The sequence below is a fragment of the Pygoscelis adeliae genome, unplaced genomic scaffold (genome assembly GCF_000699105.1).
Source record: "Pygoscelis adeliae isolate BGI_AS28 unplaced genomic scaffold, ASM69910v1 Scaffold16, whole genome shotgun sequence".
Classification (NCBI taxonomy): Eukaryota; Metazoa; Chordata; class Aves; order Sphenisciformes; family Spheniscidae; genus Pygoscelis; species Pygoscelis adeliae.
Genome location: NW_008825162.1, coordinates 5,941,550 through 5,962,536, shown reverse-complemented (window position 1 = coordinate 5,962,536; position 20,987 = coordinate 5,941,550). Strand labels below are relative to the sequence as shown.

The window sequence follows — 20,987 nt, the reverse complement described above, 5'->3', positions numbered from 1 at the left end:
AAGAGGATATGGGAGGAAATGGGTGGGGACTTTGAATTAATCTTCTGAAGAAAAATGTTTGATCAGCGGGTAGGAGAGGATGAAAACCTCTGATGTGGACAGCAGGCAACTTTCTGACTAGTGTGTGATTGACAACTTTGATGCTCCAGTGGGGAGCGAGTGTCCAGCCGTGCTCAGGCATCCTCTGTCTGTGGGTGGTAGTGTTAATAATGTGGCAACTGGAAAGATTAATTGTGGACAAGCAGCAGGATTACGAGGAGGGCTTCACAGGTCTAAAAGGAACAGTGGTAGGAAGGCCTCTGATCTGTCAGCCCAAAAGGAAATTAGTTAGGGCAGGCTGGAGCAGGCTTAAAAAAAAAGGGGGCAGGGGGAGGGGGAAGATGGAGTAATGGGAGAAGGGAAGCATTTAGGATATTAAAGCAATATGAAGAGGATATTGAAAAAGGTCATAAGGGGATGGGGCCGATGTTCTTGAAAGACCTTAATACACCACATCCTCTTACAGTACATGCAGAGTTCAGCTTGTTTTGCAGGGAACTGCAGAGTGACTTTTGTAGTGGTTACACTAGCTGCCGCATTAGGTAAAACCTGTTACTTGTTTTCAAAATGAACCCGAGTATAAACTCAAATTAAGAATTTTCACAGATCTCTACAGGCAAAATATATAGGAGAGAGTTTACTTAAGCTGTTCCTGCAAGTTGCTAGTTGCTGTGTGTTTTACTTCCCGCCCTTTTTGGTAGAAGTAGGGATTTTGCCAATAAATTCTGTGTTACCATTAAAGAGGCCATTCATCATGCTTACTAATGTTATTAATCAAGATACACCACAGTACTCTTAAAATGAGATCATTTTGATAAATCATGTATGACACGAAAAGACTTTATTCCTTTTAAGTGCAATTTAGACTGTAATTTTTTTCCTCATTTATGATTCATGGGAGAAACATGGATAAAATTCCCTTGCACATTTACACCTTATCTTCAGTAATAATTCAAAACTGCTCTTAGATGAAAATTCAAGGTCTGATTCACCAAAGCTGAATGCCAGCTCATTATTTTCTGGCATTCAGTAGTCCAAAAATAATGTCCATACATTAGGTGCTTTTCACAATAGTTGAATTTGGCTGCACACCAGATGTATCGATTACACTCAATTAAGCCTAAATGCGTAAGAATTATCTGATGTTCATTTACATTTTTGATCCAGTTGCACCCTGCTTTCAACCTTGCAATTTAACGTTAAGTGAAAACCAAAAGGTAAAGTAAATTCAAGTGAGAAGTGATAATCTCTTTTACAGGAGAATAAGGGAAATATATTCTGAAATGCTTTGAATCTTCTTAAGCTCCACTACTTCTGTTAAATAAGCAAAATTCTCTTGCCTTTTTTTGTTAAAGGTCATTGGAATTGGAAGGCCAACCAAAATATAACATCACTGTTCTCCTTGTCGTCCCAGTACTACAATAATTTGGCCTACTCTATTAATAGCATCACATATGAAAATAGCCTGCTAAAATGTCCGGAATGAATATTTGCTGAGTTCAAAGTCACACTCTTGATTATAGCTGAAACACTTGTGTTATTTATTGAATTTAAAAATGTCAGAAATGAGTTGCAGCATTTTTTGCTAACATAGGTATAAATATTAGATAATTTTTTGTTTATTCTTGTGTTTAGAAATATAAAAAGGAAATGTCTAGTAGAGAGATTTAATTTGGAAAGCAGAGTCATTTAAATTTTACTGTTTCTCAAACCATGATTCAGAGGATTGGCTTATCTGAATTACAGTCCCCCCTTTACTTCCTTCAGCAGCTGAAAGTATTTGAAGGAACGTGTATGGTTGCCAAAAACAGCAGACCATTTGTATTTTTGAACCATTGGTCTCTACAAATTTGTTTCGATGCAGCAGATGTACAGTGTACGCTGATACTACACAGGATGTTCCCTTACTAGTACCATCCAAATATTGGGAGGTTTATTCCTTGAAAAGTGGGATTCGGGGATTAAACAAATGAAACTTTTCTTTAGTCTAATTAGATTCCCAGACTCTTGCGAGCCAGTTGCCAGTGTGTGGCTGATTTCATTTTCTTCTAAATGTTACAAAGTGTTATTCTTTTTTTTTTCCCTTCAAGCTTTACTTTGTGTTTGCATACTAGAAAAGCATTTTTCACTTCCCCATCATACTAAAAGTTATGCATCACAAACTTAGAAGGTCAGACTCCTGATGATTTTTTGAAAAATTATTATTATGAGTGTTAGATTAGTAGGCAAAGGAAGCATCATGCCAAAAAAATCCCTTATCCTACCAATACCTGCCCTTAAGTTCCTTTCTTATGTCATGAATTCTCTTTATTATTAATAAGAAAAAAAAACTTGGGAAAAAGATTCCCTATATTACCCTAAGAAATTCTTTCTAATGAGATACTTTTATAAAAATAAATTAAAACGGCATATTAGTTCAGAGTCATCAGATTGTGTTTGTCTTCTTTACTAGGACTGGTTAAATTACTATTTTTAATTTTTTTTAAAACGGCTGCTGATGAAAGGAAGTCATTCAGATCTTTGTGACATTCAGCAAAATATGAGAAGCACAGTTAGTTTAAGGCGTGAGATTGAGACAAAAGTGGGCGATACACTTTTCCTTCCTTCCCACCTTCCGTCCAATGCTCGTCTGCTATGTTCTTCTATTTTTCAGTACCGTGGTCAAACGCCTAAAACCAGATTTTGAAATAAATCACTGTTTCTGTGCCGGGTTAGGAGGTCGTCTCAGTAAGCCCATAAGAGATCAGGCAAGTTGTGATAGCACCACGCATTTGTTTCCTCCTCTCCCCCTTAATTAAAGTGACACTAATTTATGCTGGAGGTTTAGTAAAGGCATCTGCAAACTCGTAGTTAACTATGCTTGGCTGTGGAGCAGGGGAATTGGGAAATCCCATTTCATCAAGGAAAGCCGTCTCTCCCACGTAAGCGTGCCATGCCACCTGTTGGTTTTCCAGAACATAACAGTGTATTGGGCTCGGTCGCCAACTCGGGCTGGCCCATTTGAGACCCCTCAGCTAGTTCACGGTTAGGGAGAAGAAAGCAAGACCTTTTGTAGCCTGCCGTATATAGTGGTCCCGTCAGGTCCTGCTTTTGCATATTTTTAAGTCTCTTTCTTTATCCCTTCTTTCACACTTTATCCCTTTCTTTCACCGGCTGTACGGTTCCTGAGTTCATAGAAAAGCAAATACATTGTAAAGGAAGTTGTTCTTCCCTAACCATCCCCTAGGATGGAATGGTTGAAGACTTGGTGTATTGTTGCTTCCTGTAACGTTTTCTGCTATCGCGAGGCTCTCAAAGACCTCACAGTGAAATCGAAGCCCCGTTGTGCTTGGTGCTCTGCAAACTCATGGGAAGAAACAGTCCCTCTACAGTAGTGTTTTGATACTCTCTGCAAGCATGCCATAAATGCAATCCAAAATTAATACATTTACATCTTTTTCTGTTATTAGGCAGACTATGTTCCTCATCACACATTTATACGTGCTTTATATATATATTTAATCTGTAAACAATTAATTTCTAGTTAGTTATGTCTAAAATTTTTGGGGAAAAAATCTTGAGGAGGAGTTCCGTGGAAAGTTTCTGTACGTTTTATCACAAATGTGAACAAATCATGATGGTCCAATATACTCATGGGTTAAGACATGTGAGTCGCTGCCGTCAGTGTTACAAAGGGGTTGAATCGACACAATGCTGACGTATTGGTACACAGATATTTAGGCAAGTTTTCCAAAGAGATATGAATTATTGAAGACTGTTGCCATTGTGTCTCTTGGGGAAGATATGTGGGCCCAAGAGATTCAAAATGAGTCCTTAGCCTAAGTAGACATTTATGCAGACATTTCTTAAAATTGTAATAAGCCATGTATCTGTTAAAGTATGATTAATTTTAAGCATTAAGTGCATTTGAGACAGAATAAGCTTATCAGGAAAATATTACTGTTTGTTTACATAAAAGGAAAAGTTTTTCAAAAGCAAGTATGAGCTCATCCTTTAAGTTGGAACTATACCACAGATTGTCCCACTAATCATATACCTTTCTGGAGAAATGTTTTTGTTAGTTTAAAAATGGATAATGCAGTGATTTCCTTCATTCTTAATTGTAGTTTCCCTGTGGATGTATTAAAAATCTTTTGAAATAAATTATACTTTGTTACTAAATCCAAGTTTTGCGTCTGATAATGTGATACGTACCATTGGGCTGATCACTGCAATGTCACAATATTGTTTTCCATTTTTATTTGAATGTAAATCACCAAATGAGAGGCAACGAGCTTTCAAATTGCTAAGGTCATTTCTCTGTGACCTTACTAGATGACTTTGACAAGTGTTAAAACTGTGATGAATGGAAATAAACAACAGTATCACAGAACACAAGATTTCTTGATAATTGTGGGTCAGACTTAGAGAATGAGTACCATGCTGTCCCCAAGAAATTTGCCTCTTCACCAGTTCCCTGAAAGAAATGAGTCACACTCTGAAATGCTGGAGATCTGAGATATTCCCATACTAGATGAGAAACATGTTGCAAAGGAGAAAGTCCAAACTTAAAATCTTTCTAAGGTAACAGACACAAGAGAATCCTTAGTCTGTCTTGAGCTCCATAGTAAATAATATTTTCTTAATTATTTTGGGTTTCGCTACCACATCTCATTCCGCACTCTACCATCTCTCTTTTGGATGATGCTTGTTCAAAGTAAGATTTCTCTCTGTGACGTCCTCTGAAAATATTTTGGAATTAAATGTATTTAGCTAAGGAAATCTTCCTTTGTATGTATGTGTGTATTGAAACAATTTTACTTACCACATCTTTCCATAAGTGCATTGTATATCTATTGAACCCTTGTCAGGAACGTGCCAACATGCTGCTGTTCTTCCTGTATGGTAAAATTTGTCAGGTATAAAACATTAACGGCTACTACAGTTACTCATATGTATAGGTGTGTAAAGAATTTGTGGCATGCCTTAGAAATAAGGGTAAATATTAGTAGAGAAATACTAGGATACAAATACAAGCTATGTGACAAATAGAAGAATATTAACTATCAGTGGGTATTAATGCTATTCCATTATAGCCAATATAGCCTAATATCAAGCCACATCTTACTCATCAACAGAAAGTAAAATTTCCTAAACAATAACCATTGCTTCAATTAAAATGACTCAAAGTTTAGGTTTTGGGGTTTTTTTTTGGTTGGGTTTTTTTTGTTTGGTTGGTTGTGGTTTGTTTTTTTTCCTACTGCAGCTTCTACACTATCTGTAATTTTGATGAACGTGGTTTGAAAATCTGGTACTCTTTTACAGTCTGTCTATTTAGTATCAAGTACAACAATTCTTAGCTTGGACAAAACTTACAGGGTAATACGAAGAGAGAGATACCTCAATTTAGCAAATGTTTGGTTATGTGCATAACTTAGGCTGTGGGTAGTCTAACTTTATTGGCCTTGTAACTCTTATACCTCATACTATGATAGACCGCAAAATTTGGATTGCTATAATGCTTGCAAGAAGCTTCTCCTGTAATAATACTGTTAGAATTTCTTTAGTGAGCTATTTGGTGACCTGTTCCTCTACAACTGAAGCTACCACCCACTTCAACCGGCTCTCCTCAAAGCTGTTTGTATTCGTAGTTACCTTCCACTGCAGCAAGAACTTCTGATGCATATGTCACCAATACTTGAAGACATAACTGTCACATGTCAGTGCTGTCACTGTCAAAATATTCCTGTGAATATTAAGAGTAATATGATCTATACAAATCTCTTTGGAAAATAGCTTAGGGCCAAACGTCGGTATGTGGTAGGGAAAACAAATAGCTGTCTTTCTGCTGGTGCGCAGGCTTACTCAGAAACGTGATTCAGGACTCCAGCCAGTGTTTGTGCAAAAACAATCCTAACCCTGGATGATATTCCATAAAATTAAAGTTGCTCTAACTGAATGCTTAGCTCAAAGGTAATGAAAACTGTTCTATATTTGACAGGGAATTATATACTGTACATAAAATAACAGCAAAACAGCAATAAACAAACCCTCCTGTTCTTGCTTCTCCTAAAATTGGAAATAAAGCTAAATTGCCCCTTCACTCCAATATCCTTTTTAGAAGCTCTTGAGTTTTGCTCACTCAGTGGTATATTGCTGAAAAGGCAAAGTCTCTTCCAGTAATTTTAGGAAAAGCTATCATCAAGCTGTCAACAGTCTAAATTGAGATTAAAAGTACCAAAGAGAAACCTTCACTATTATCAGAGTCCCAAATAAGTACACTTGAATAGGCAGATAACATCTAGAGTGTACAGTATGAGACCACTTATTCCTCCAGCTTTTGGAGTGATTTACAGGGATGAAGTCTTATGTTAAATAGTTAGTGACATTTTTCTTCTTGTCTTACCCAGAACAACTAGGCCCAAAGAAAAGAGAGAGTTGTGAACAGATGCCTGTTCTTGGAATTCATTTCAGATGTTAATTGCTGGGTGTTAGGGGCATCTGTCTCATCCTCTGAGATGTTACGTGCCCTCAGCTCATATTGGTCATCAGAGGGAAGATTTCCAATACTTCATAGTCCAGGGTAGATTGAGCTGCATGTTTACAGTTCGCTAAAGTCAAAGGATTATTCATTCCAGCTGAAGGTGAGAGTTGGCTCCGTAACATTACCTCTCAAAAGGAGGTGAGAAAGCAGAGGCAGGATTTTCTAGATTTTTATTCATATCCAATAAGTAGCACCCTTGCTGGTTAGGCAAACCTGTCTCTATTAAGATGTTTGTTTTGATGCATGATGCATCTTCAAGTTATGACCTGAGTTTTGCTAGGGACAAAAACGGGACTATAGCTATGATCTGACATAGAAATTGACAGCTGGTCTCCAAAAGCAAAGGCTTAGTATACTAATCTACTCAGCCATTTACCTCTTAACATTTTAATGTTCTATCATCTAGGAGTCCAACAGCTATGACAAAGAAGATTTCTAAGTTACAGCCCTTAACAAACTATTACCATGATTAATTTTCATTATTGTGGATTTCTGATTGTTGTTCTCAGGTTTAGTCTGGCAATTAAGATTTGAATTAGTATTTAAGCCTTTTCTTCTCCAAAACATTATAGCCCTATTTTACACTTTCATCTTAGCCAGACATTGTAAATCTGGTTTTGAATTCATTTCAATTAAAAAAAAAAAAATTTGAGGATATGATTAATTACAAAACAAGAAGTAAGGTTGAGGTGGATTCCTTGGATTGGCTTTTGCAGCTTATATGCCAATATATCATTAAGGAACAACCTGCATAGAAGGTAGCAATTATTTCCTCAAGACTCCCTTTAGTAAATTATCATGAGATTCAAGAAATAGTTTAACTTTTGTATTTCTTCTCTTTATTTGCCTTATCTTTTTTATTAGAAATTATCATGTAACTTTTAGTGAACACTGTCCTTTGTGTCTTCTATTAAGACCCAACATCTTTTTATGTACGTTGCAATGGGTAGTTTGTAAACCCTCCAGAGAAAACTCTATACCTGAAACTGGACATGTCACTACCATGATATCAATCCATCTAACTTAAGCTAAATTTTAAAAACTGTGATGATGATTCATATTCACCAACACGATCCTTTATTTTCATATCTCCTCCTAACAACACAACCTGCTGCTCTGTAACTAAAAAGCAAGATGGTAAATGTGGCTTGTCTTGGCTTTATATTGTTCTTTCCTTCAGATGAAACCTCCAACTGGATGAAGATTAGTTTATTGCAAACTATAGCTCCACAGTCTAATCGTTTTAAATCGGAATCATAGGATCTTGACATGTTTATTATGGGAAAGGATTTGGGTTTCCTCTCTTCTCCCTTAACGTTTTGCTTTTAAGGGTTCTGAGCAAGTCTTTTTGGTACTTACTTCTTTAAATGCATTAGACTTCTGGTGTGGGTTTTAAGTGTTTATTATTAACAATTCTATATACTTGTCCACTTTTTTGCATTATAGGCATTATAATTTTTAAGAGATCCCTTCATTTAGCTCACAGGACAGTGGAATGGAAGAATCAGGTTTTTGCTTAGTTCTGAAAAATATGGTACCTTTCTATTTTCTGTCTCCTTTCTCACATATGGAATCGCTCATAACTTCCTTCAGGTAAATATTAATCTGTTTCACCAAGAGGAACATTTTTAACATTGCCCAGAGATTTCCTGATAAAGATGGTAATATTTCGAAGCTGTGAGCTCTATGAAAATATTCTTTTAGTAATGATACCTAATATCATTGTGTAAACTCTTGTGAGTACAACTACCTTGAAGGATTGCCGGCAGCCTTAACAAAAACAAATTAATCCTCCATGGCTGGCGACTCTGTGCACCTGTAACCACATCATAGAACTCGTCCTGCAGGTGCAGCCTCTTTGCGTAGTCATTGACTTTCACTCAGAGTACTGATAATATTTGTTTTATCACACAGGCCTCCAGTGATGCTGCCTCCACCTCTCCAGAGATGCATTATACACCTCTGCCTTCGGGATCCAGAGACCTCACCAATCACAGAGGTACGAACTAAACTTTTCTCGGTATGAACTGCTGCAAGGTGGTAGGCTTTGCTGTAAGGCCTTCTCTGTATTAGCTGGTGCTGCATCGGCACTTTACAGAGAACACTGTGCCGTTCAAGCGCTAGATGAGAAAACCATACCTGTCAAGACTACAGATTTTAACTCGTATTAAATAGGATTTAAAGGTAGTCTACTGGGAAAGCAAATAAATCTATGGATAATAACATTCAGTGATATTTTTTTGTGTGTGAGAGAAAAAACGTAGAGAGATTAGAGTACTTAAATATTGCTAAGTAGATGATTACATGCAGCATTGGTAATTTTGAGAGAATTTGTAAACTTTCTAATATTTGTAAAGAGAGAGCTTTTTGGCAGTTTAACAATTTAGGGCTGTAATTTTGAAATGTTAACACATTTTCATTGCAATAAAAAGGGATTCTTCTCTGTTTTTCAACATTAAAGGTGGATCAGTGTTCCATTTCCTTTTCCACCAATCCTTAGAACTTAAAAAGCACCTTGGGCAAATTCTCAAATTCCTTCTGCATACCTGTGGAGCAAAAAGTTCAGGGAACAGGTGAAAAACTGAAGCAGTCAGGAAGGGTGCATTCCAAGCTCTTTCACCTTTGTTGTAAAAAGGAGACATTTATAAAGCTTGCAGCATTTTTCAGCTTAAAAGCAGAGCAACAATACTCTTACTTATTTCCCACATTACAGATTGTACAGATCACGTAAACCATTTGCATAGAGGCAGGTTTTGTATAGGGCACCAGAATCAAAGTCAGTCTTACATTTATGACTTGATGGTAGCTTAGTTTTAGTGTATGTTCAAATTATGCAGGACTGCAGAAGATTGAGGCAGCGTTAGTGGAATGCCTTATTACTTGAAACCTTCTGAAAGAATCAGGCAGGCAATGCAACTGAACAAGGATCCGTGATTCAGGTGGGAAGGGGATGAGGAAAGCAACTGGTTAGACTTAATTTGTTGCAGCCTATATCACTGCTGTTGTGCCAGGGCTAAAGATGGGTGTGAAGCTACATCCTGCTCTTGGTGTAAATGGATATGGTGTGCTGGAAATTAGATGTCCTGAAAGTGCTGTAGTGCGTTGTGTTCTGACAATGAGCTCAGGTAGTAACTGATACTTTTTGAAGAGAAAGGACCAAACCAAAATCCTGGATTTGAACACGTACCTGGTCTTCAGAGATTTAAAAAAAAAAAAAAAAAAATAAAATAACTGCAACTCCCCGTTCCTCCCGTTCCCAAGATGTGTTGTGGCTTTGATTTTTCAGGTAAGCGTATTTGCTTTGAGGTTGTATTTCTGGTGTTGGATTAAATGGCTAGAGTCTAGTAAGACAACAAGGAGAATGTTGTAAATACCTAAGTTCTATAAAAATACATAAAAAGTACCATTAAAAGCCAGGTATCCTCAGATCTGTTTATTGAGATGATAGTGAATTAGAAGTGTGGCTTCATGGCTGATTTTTGGAATCTGACTTGGCAAAAGAAATGCTAGTAGCATTAAGCATCAAAAGTTGTGTGCCTGCAGTATTGATTGACTTCTCTTGCAATAAAGCAATTGTGTGGCTCTAGTAGGCATTGCAGATATGTCTATACGGGTGTCTGTTCAGAGCTGGAGCTTACCAGGTTCTAAGTACCACTGTCTTCGCTAGGGTTTGAGAATGCCTGCTCTCTTACTATGAAAGGGGAAAATTATATTCCCCAAATTATCAACTTTTTACCCTTAGCTGTTCACATAATTCTTTACTACTTCTGTCTTTACTCTTCCCAGAAATATTCTGCTTTGCATGCTAAACATGTGCTGAAAATTTCCTTGATGATTAAGCACGGTTATAAATAAAGTGAATGCAGAAGAGAGTGTCATCCAAAAAAGGGGTAAAATTGGCCCTAAAAGAGACATTGTTAGCATGATCCAATAAGTTTATATATATATAAAAAAAATATATTCACAAGGAAATAATTAAGAAGACTTTCCAAAATTCCAGGTGTTGTAAATAAAGCTTGGAACAACCTGCTGGCAGGGCCCATTAACTCAATCAACTTCTTTTATACAAAGAAAAATCTCTAAGTTCACAAGCCCATAAAAGATTAATTGGAGTCAATAGAAAAATCTCCAAGAAAAGAATGAAATACTTAAGCATGCTATTTTAGGTTCTGAATATCTTTAATTTTTTTCTTCACTGAATGCTTTCAGTGTCGTAAAAAATGATTGAATCAGCTGTTCCATATGTAAATATTGGCAGTTTTCAATGCAAACTGGAAAGAAGAATGCTGTAAGTTTGTGAGTGCTCTTATTTGTCCCTGGAGGAACTTGTGTTTACCAGAATCTGAAACTCTGGCAAATGGTTTGGTACAGCTGTAAATTGATTTTGGGGGGATTGGGAGGGGGGAGCAGGAGCAAGCTGGATGCATTTGAATGGTACACTTTTACTTGAACATTTCTCACTCTATTTAGCTGTGAGTTTTGCAGGGAGAGCAAAAGCATATAATTCTGCATGCATCGCACCATGCATCTTATAGCTTTCATGTTCATGCATACAGTATATTATTTCCAGACAGGATCTGGTCTTTTTGGGTTGACTCCATATTTTGTATAGACAATATTCAGGAATTGTAAAGGTCTCTCTCTCACTTTCAGAGCCCACAGAAACAGCATATGACAGTGCAGCATCAGCGTGGAATGATATGGAATAATCACTGTAAATATTATATCAAGTGTTATGATGCTTGAGTATATGAGTACATGAAGAGAGCAATAAATATTGGATACACATTTTTAAGCTTTAGAAATTTTCTCCCCATCTTGGGAAAGTTGTCTTCCCTTAAATCACTTTGTTGCTTAGACCCACTTTTCTGAGTTGAACCTTTACTCGGTCCCACTGTTCATATTTTTTAGCAGAAAATACACTGGCCTTCGATGCAGGTTTTGGGCACCTGACAGCAATATGACTTGATTCTTTATGAGATCTAATTGCTGTCCCGTTAGGCAAGCCTTCCAAAGTGGTAATTTTATAGCTAGCTTTTTTTTTTGTTTTGATTCCAAAGCAATGATCTCAAACTCCTAAGGGTCTTTCCTTGGTCTTTGTTAAACTAGCATTTTGTATTTCATTTTATATGGTTTTAGACACCAGTGATTTACTTGTGTGAAATTTGTACAATTCTCTTACCCAGATAAAACAAGTCAGTTTACAGACACGTTTTCCTGTCATACAACGTGCTTCATTTATTTTTAAATTCCATTGCTTGTATGGTTCTAGTTTTCAAATTTTCTGATGAAACAAAATAAAATGGGGGCCCACCTTTCTTTCTGCTTGTCCAGAACTATCTACCTTTAAGAAGAAAAAAAGAAAAAGAAGTTACTTATTGTTGTTTTTAACTAGAAATGGCCATGCTCCCAATGCACAAAAGTAATGAAATGTAGTGCAGTTCAGTAGAAACTTGCTCCAAAAATTGTGTTTGTTTATGTCTTTTTTTTTTTTTTTTTTTTTTTAGTGGTTTGTATGTATGGCCCAGGTACCCTTCTGTTCCTTATCGACAATTTATTAACTGGGTATATATAAAATCTTAAAAAAGAGCTTTCAATTCTTAACATAGTTGAAATTGATGGAAAAAGAAATTTTAAAATTGTAATAATGTAATTTTAAGGATAATTTGCTTGATGCGTGGAAAAAGGCTCCCCACCCTCCACCCCCCTCAGGTTGTATATTCCTTTTTTGTAAGGGCATCTTTGGTAAGGAAGTTCCTTTGTTATGTGTAAGCATTCAAGCTCAAATTGCCTTCTAAAAAGAACAGTGCTTTCCAGTTGGTGGGGAAAATAGTAATATATCATTCTATCTCTTGAGAAGCAATATTACTAAATCATGACTATCATGAAAATCTGCTTTTCCCATTAAAAAAAAGTGCTGGATGCCCTTTGTATAAACAGATATTTTATAACATTGTCTATTACCTGATGTACTTGAAAACCTATTCATTTGCCAAAGCCATTTGGTTTCCAGTAACATTTTACAAATGACTCCTTTTCTTGCGCTCTTGTTTCTGGGAACAACCAGTGGTAAGTCTGCCCCATAGCTTACTGGTAAAAGGAAGAAGCAGCAGTTTCCATTAAAAACTAAGCCTGTATTTATGTAAGTAGTTTTTAGAGCCTTAGCTTGGATTTATGCCAAGGTTTAATAGTTCCAATCTATTCTGGCTTGTAAGAACTTCCTGAACAAATCCACTGTCCTGTTTTGGTGTCTATTCAGTTAATTATCCAAGTGTGCTGGTATGCACAGACATTATGTTTTCCCATTTTATATTTCAGTGATGAGTCCCCAAATGAAAAACTGTTATTTATTCTACCAAAATGTTTGAGTCAACTGACAGACACGTTTTCTTGTTTTCTGAAACAGTCTAATCTGAGTTTGAAAGTCACAAACTGCATTCAGAAGCAAGGCCCAGAAAGCCAGAGACAGAATATTTTTAAGCTTCCTATTAACCCTCTGAAGGTAATTTTATAAGGTATTTTTGAACAAAGGGAATTGTTCCTTCTGCTCTCAGATTCTCTTTTTGTCTAACAGGGGTGTGCCGAAGATTTGTTTTGGAATGAAGATCTTTCCAAACTTTCGCAAGCAAAAGCATGTAGGCATATAATCTGTTAGAGAGACACCTGAACGTGGTCTGGTTTTTTTTTCTGTGATCATTATACTGTGCTATTGTACTCGGAGTGTTTGGCATATTCAATTTTCAGTAATGACTCGAACGACTATACAGAATGCATTCTGACTGATTTTTAGGGTGTACCATACATGAAAGCCAGCTGCTAGCTTTGTAGGAGTTGAGGTATGCACTAGGTCAAGACAGAAGCGTACTTTAGAATGCACAGCAAGCATTGCGCCATCCACTTGTGCTGGAATTTACAATCCTATAGATGTCAAAGGAGACCTACTACTTTCAAAATTTGGTGTTGAAGGAAAAAGGTAGAATTTTTGGAGAGCCAGAGGGAGTAATATAATTGATGTGATGCGTGAAAGGCCCAAACTGTCCTCCGGGGATTTACCTGTTCTACCTCAATTTGCTCAGCCTGCTCATACTTCAGAAATAAATATTCTCAGGTTCATCTGGAACTAATAATGTCTATCGATCCTTCAAGGATTGGGTCTAGACTTTTAAGATAATACTTTAAACTCTCTGAAGTAAAATTATAAAATTGACAAACACTTCTTAATAATAAATGGTAATACACAAAGTTCTTATTTTTGAAGGCTTTCAACTCAATACACATGCACTCTGAAAAGCCATGCTGTCTTTAAATCACAAACATAAAAAGAAAAGGAAATCGGTTTGCATAAAAACTTACTTCCAGAAAGATAATTATCCTGTTTATATTATCACTGCAGTCTTCTCTGTTGTTATTGACACAGTTGTTAGGTACTCATTGTGTTTTCAAGCCAGAGGCTTATTTAGAGTTTTAAATTGATTGCTGGGAAAGTCACAAAGCAATTTATGTAGCAACTTATCATAATTAGTTAGTTTTCTTAATGTGAACTGCACTTTATGCTTATCAATTGATTTTTCTGTATATCTGCATAAAGCAGCTCATTGTGTGCTGTCCAAAAAGAGAATAATAATAATAATAAAAACCTGTGGGTAGTACTTTATCATTCAGTTAATCTAAGGAGTCCTAAACAATTTTTTAACAAAAGGTGTCTATATATGTATATAAGAAGTATTTTCTTGTCTCATAACTAAGTATAGAATGAATAAGAGAACTGCAAGCAGATGCAATATATGGAAGTTCTGTATCAGGCAGAGATGCTGTGAATAGTGAGAAATTTTCTTTCTTTGTTTACATGAGATGTCCTTTGAAAATACCATGGTTTTTAAGCTGCACGATGTTATGGTGAATGATAGACTGCATACCTCTTAGGCCAGGATCTTCTGACCATGAGATGAATAACCTTAAAACAAACAAACAAATTCACGGTAGCATGGAACAGACAAGATCATATTTTCCAGGGGCAGGAACACTCAAAAATAAGCTGTGACATTTCCTGTTAATGCCAGGAAATATGTCCCAACAGTGAGTTGTGCTGTGCTCATGACTTAGCCCCAAGGGGAGTGGGTAGAAATCCTCCTCTTTTGGCACTGTGGGAGAAGACTAAAATAAGGAGTCTGTTATGGACAAAAAAAAAAAAGAAGAAAAAAAATCTCATTTGGCATGCCTGTATGAAATGAGAAATTGGGTTCTAGGGCCTTGCTTAGCTTTTCAGTTTGGGAAATGAACATTAATGGAAGTACGAGAGACATAGGAGAAGCATGGAAAGCAAGGTGATGGTAAAGATGAGTGAGGAAAGACTTGGTTAAGAAAAGATTATGTTTTCCTGTCTTAGCTAGTTTCTCTTAGTTAAAGGGATTCGAAAGAGAAAATCTGTCAGAGGTGGACTGGAGTCCTTGCAGTCTGGAGGTGTGAGAAGGTAATGTCAGATGTTTAAAGAACTGTTGTGAGCTGTTTCTGGTGCAGTTGAGAGAGAAGCAGGCCAGGCCTTTCTCATAGCCACTGCTGGATGGCCCCTGCTTGTGCCTGTAGACCTGCCAAACCTTAGACTTGGAGATGAGGTGAACGGTACTGACCCATGTCTGTTTCTTCAGTGGTGCAGCTAATTTCATACCCCTAACTGTGATTTTTCCCTTCCAAGCTGCACTCTAGTTTACTGCCTCCTCAGTTTTTCTGATGTGGTTGCTCTTGGGGGGGAGAAGAATAGGTAGAAGGGATGAGTGAAACAACATAGGTGGGGAGAAATGCTAGAAGGCACGTTTCCTTAGAAGGGCTTACTGCCGTGAAATACTTCCATCTGATAACAGAAGCCCACCTGTATTGGTATTTGCCCCGAGTCTGCAAATGCATTAGACATCTGTCCCCGTTGTGTGAATAGACACACAGTCACTGATGTTGCCTTTCAAAGGAATCGAGAGGTCCGGTACACATACACATGATGCACTCAGCTCTCAGCCGTGGCGTGGTTTATTGCTGGGCAGTAATGAAAGAGCAGATTAAGGAAGGTCTCATGTAGCCCTTATCTATTGGTTTACTGTAATAGACCCACCACCAATAGCAGTGGTCTTTTGTGGACCAATTCACCTCACTTGCTCAGTAGTGATAGTCTCTGCCAGCGCCTGCATGTTTCTCTGTAAAGCACAAAGGCTTTCCTAAATGTGGAATATATTGTGGTTGGATTTGAGTGTGACCTTGACTAATATGGTTCAAGAAATAAATTTTCTGGGTCATTGGATTCATGTTCTTGTCACTTACAGGGTCAACAATTTCTTGTCTGTGTATACAAGGAATGTTGGATTTGAGTCAGGATACTGTAGATTATTAAAGCTTCGGCATAAAAATGTACTGTTATCTTGTTATATATTGCAATGATGAGAGCAACTAGTCATGTGAAACTAGGGTGGGGTGAATGAGTTGGGGATGATATATAAAGTGACTTGCAGCTTTGTGCAAAGTCCTTCTCGATGGTCAGAAAAGTTAAGATTTGGTTTTAGATGACAGCATATTTTAATTTGTGCGCCTTCTCTGTGTTCTGTGGTTTGAAAGCGAACCCAAGGGGTGTGACCAAGCTGACCAGCTGTAAGGTCTAGGAGGATCACTTCCTGGAGTGCTGTGTCTCTGTGGGAATAAAATACGGGTGTTTCTCTGCGGCAAGACTTCAAAAGACAAAAACAGAGTACTTAAGTGGGTAATCAAATTTAGGTTAAAATTTTATTAAATATCTAAGGAATTGGTCACAAAATTCCCATTCTGCATCTAATGGGCATTAGGAGGCTAAGACCCAGGCAGTCTTTCAAAACTGTCAGCGTTTTTTTCCAAATGTTATGGAGGCTTTCATTTTTCCACAGTGCACGTTCCCCAATCTGACTGTTGAAGACCTGACCATTTTCCATATTTTTGTCACTATTCGCATAATTTCTGAGGTTTTCATTGCAACTTTTCCCTTACTTGCCAAAACTAACCTAGCAGCTTAGGCCCTAGTCACCGATGCAAGTGTCACATCAGAGTGAATATGATTAATGAGGAAAAAACTGTAACTTCATATTTTTGGGTAGACTAGAAAGTGTCTGATGTTTCACAACATAGCTCATTTTGTCATGCTGGCAATAAGAAACCATGAGAATGCTCCAGCTCCAAGCAGCGTGACTATAAAGTGGCAGAAAAACATAGAAAACATTGGCTTCTATAAGTGGAAACTTGGGATCCAAACCCATAAACCTATCTACAATCTTCTTTAGATATGTAGGAGAACTAATGATGCAATGAGTCTGCAACTGGCAATTTAAACAACAACAACAACAACAACAAAAGTCCAGTAAATTTGCCACTTGGCTTGATAATCTTTCACAATAAAGAAGTCCAGTCATGGGCTGCAGTATTACAGCCCTTCCAGAGAAATCAGGTTCAAAGCACACGCAGTGCTGTGCAAATGCAGTCTCTTGAGAGAGCCCCGTGTTTAGTTAGCACTCCAGCCTAGCCTGTTTTTGCAGGAGTCCTCCAATTTTATCATTCAGGCATTTTTACAGCCTCATTGGAACAAATAAACAAACATCTGGAATCGTGTGGTATATTTAATTAAAAACTTTTTGTTTGGCCAGAAATAGTAAAATCATGAAAAATTGCCTGTCTCCAAGCTCAGAAAGGCCAAACGATGAAGCTGTTGGCTACAGACAGTTTTACAATGCATTGAAATTCATAGATATGCACACCTGCTACAGGAGCCCCCCTTTATTTTGATTCATAACCATTAATGAGTGTTTAGTGCACGGATTGTAACCCTTGTTTAAATGGGAATTTACTGTTTTTAATAACATATAGACATGTGTTGCTATATTCCATACAGCCTGTACTGTTCTGTAGTACACAGATAGGATAAAGCTTTATACTGTTGGTTAAAGGAAAAAAACTTTACAGTACATGTTCCATTTGAATATCCTGTCATATGAGCATGTTTTAATTCCAGAGGCAGTAATTATCTGCCCCATGCTAAACGTTCATGTATCAAATGTTGGAAATGTGAAAAATGGTGTTTTCTCATTAAAATTAGAGTCTGCAATGAAGATGTAAATTTTCATTGTTTCATTTAATGCATTTTTTGAGGAAAATTTCAGGAGGTTCTTGATGCTTTGGCAGATGAAACTGCTTGCTGTCATTTGAGATATTACTGTATGGTCACAAAATATTCTGCAGACCAGGATTATTATGTATGAAAACTAATTTGCCTAATGGACTGCTACCATTTTGGATGCACAAATACAGGCCTTTGAACATATGGGACATAGAATCTTATTTTTGAGTTCATACATCTCAGTTTCTAAACAGCTGAACCCTCTGTTGAGAAAAAGAAAATGACGTGCGCACAGAAAGCACTACTGCATCTGAATATTGTTCACGAGTCTTCATATTGCTTATGATTAAAATCGTTTGGATATTCCATTTTGAGCTGCATTTCTCTGAGGATTTAGTCTACTTAGCAGGATAGGATGCTTGTGCGACCTTGGCCGCTGTCCTGTGGTTGGTGAACCTGAGCTGAATGAAGAGGACGTGGGTATCATCACAAACAAAGTACCAATTCTCACATAGTGAATACATGTAGAAGCCTACTTTAAAACTGGGGGGGAGGGGGAAGTAATTTCCTGCACGGTCAGAAGGGCAGCTATCTGCATAATAGCAATGAAACTATTCTGTCCCCTTGCGTGTTAGTTCTTTACGGTGCGCACATCTTGCTATAACGTGTACGTTTCTTCCAAACTATGAACAGCCAAAAAGCTGCAATGCATTTTGCATTTCTTCGTTCAGTGTGTGTGCTGCGCTAGGGGCGGGGGAAGGTTCCTTTCTTTAATTCTGCCTGCAGGAAAGAAAGGGCTATCTTTGTATGATTTCATTGCGTGTTCTTATGAAAGAAGTGAAAGCTGTCAACATTTTATAGGATATGAATATCTGTATTCATGATCTAATGATACGTTTGCTGATCAAAGTTCCTTTCAGAGCTCTGAAAGCAACTGTTAAGTAGGTTGACAACTTCCTTTTTTTCCTGTTTTGTGATATTTTTGTGGGCTGTTAGTAGCCTCAGTGCTAGAAAAGTAGATGATAGGAAGTACCGTGATGTCCTTCATTAGCTTTGTATGCCCTTGAGTGGAGAGGTGTCACACCTGGGGAGAAGAAGGGGCGGAGACAGGGAAACAATAAGTATAAACGAGTGAAATTGTTTTGTGTCCCTTGCAAATAGAGGATGGTTGATCCTTTTTGTGTTGATATCCATTGTGTTGCCTTTTACAGTTTGACAGATTTTGAAAGTTCTTTCTATTTACACAGGATGAAATTCTTTTACTGCATGCTTGACAACATCGGTGTGGTTTGTAAGACCCTTTTAAGAAAGCCCGTCTATGACTCTGAAGTGCCTAGTAAACCTAGGCAACCACCTGAAAGACCCCCCACCTGTGGCTGCATAAAACTGAAATAAAGGATGGAGAATAACCCATTGAGTATGCACTTTCCCACCTACTGAGAGCAAAATGCAATGCAGTGCAATTTTAGTACTTGCGTGCCACTGGGGGAAATAGACTCCTAAAATCACATAGTGAAGCACTGGAAAAATTCAGCGAATTTGTGCTAAGCGCTATGTTATAAAACCTAAGGAACCGTAGACCTTGCTTCTCAAGTGAAACAGATTTGTATTGCAGTTCTGTTAGAATGTCTACCAAAGGTAATGATGATATTTAGCACAGCAGGCTGAAAAAATGGAAGGCTAGCGAACAAGAGTCCTTTCACAGGAATGCTATACAGAGAGGGGTGCAAGCAACCCTTGTGATGTCTACTTAAAGACCAAGCAAGACCGCAATCCCTGAATTTGTTTTCTTCTACTTTTGCTCAGCGTTGGGTCACATACAGAGAGGTGGAAAGAGCACATGGCCCGAGTTAGGTCTTTCAAAACCACTTGTAGTAGTAGACGTGGCTTCTCACAATTAATAGAGAACTAAATTAGTGTTCGTGTCTGGTCTGAGTGGAGTTAGAATGTGTGTGTACCAAAATTATAGGGGTACCCTGCCAACGTGCTGGATTTCCCCACACTGACTTAGCTTCCTCACCACCGGCCGCTGCGATAGTGGCAACTGTAGCAGCTTTAGCACTGTATTTAGTAAGAGATGTGCTTAGAAAAACTGCATCTATCCCATCTCTACCTCTTCCTCACAGGAAGGAGGCAACTCCCAGATGGTATTTTTGCTGAACTGTGAGTGGGAGCAGCCTGTTTTAACAGTCATTTTTGTTTCCATGAAATAAAAGGAGCAGGCTCAATGGAAATAATCCCTTGGGCCCTGATGGAAGAGCCAGAATGTATCTTAAAGCAAGAAGGTTGGCACCTCCACCCAAGCTCACCCCACTGCCCCTCCCAAACCCACGCAATTAATTAAATTGGCACATTGTCTCCTTCTTAAAGGCAGTGAATGATAAATTCCATGAGGGGGGAAAAAGAGAGCAACTTTACAATAAATATATTAAATATAAGCTATCAGGTCATTCAGAAGCAATTTGGTGCTGTCTAATGCCAACCATTACCGATGTAAAGTACATGATGTGTCAAGAAAAAGAAATACCGGGTGAAACTGCAGTAAGGTAAAAAAGAGATATGTAGACATCCACTCAGCTGCTAATTGTGGATGTAGAGTTTGCCTCTGTCCTGTAATCTGATGCTAGATAACAATGACAGTAGACACGTGGAGTATAGCTGAAGGAGTCCCTCTCCTAACTGTTAATCATCGCGCTGCTTTCTTTTCACTTTTGTTCCACTTTGTCATTATAAAAAGTAATCCCTTTACCACGGTGAGTTTAATAATTAAGTGAAAGAGAAGCTGTCAGCTAAATTATTTTTTGTGTTGAAAAAACTGTTTGCAATAAAGGAGTATAATGGTTTTATTCAGTGGTGCCACAAATGAGCAGAATTAGAACATCAAGAGATGCTACAAAGGAGAGAGAGCTTGAAATATTGTTAAGGTCTGTGAATTCTCTTATTCTGCCAACCCTTATGTGCTTTTTTTCTGCTGTCTGCATGTTTAAGGAAGATAGCTCTTTAGATCTGGACAACGCGAACTAGTTAAAATAGATTGCAAGACTTGTAAATGGCATTCATTTGGGAGATACAGGAAACATCATTCAGGCAGAAAAAGTTCTCATGAGAAGCTAAAATATGAATTGCAGTTTTGTAAATAAATAAAGAAAAAAATGCAAAGTGCAGGTATGTTCTGCAGAGCACAAAGAAAACTTGAAACAGTTCTAGTGGTGACTTGGTCGGTGAGAATAGATGCCAGCTTGCTGTGGCCGATACGGTGGCTAGAAATGCACAGAGTGGGAGATCCATGTAAGAAAAGTCACAAGC

At 37.7% G+C, this 20,987-nt stretch overlaps 1 protein-coding gene across 1 annotated transcript in view; it reads left to right on the top strand.

The window, feature by feature from the left end:
- The window catches only part of LOC103920881 (chromosome unknown open reading frame, human C10orf11), a 310,404-nt gene that overhangs the window by 190,350 nt on the left and 99,067 nt on the right, over positions 1 to 20,987 (top strand). Inside the window, exon 5 of the mRNA XM_009328738.1 lies at positions 8,477 to 8,561. Coding sequence (XP_009327013.1) covers positions 8,477 to 8,561 — 85 coding nt within the window. The remainder of the gene's footprint in view (positions 1 to 8,476; positions 8,562 to 20,987) is intronic.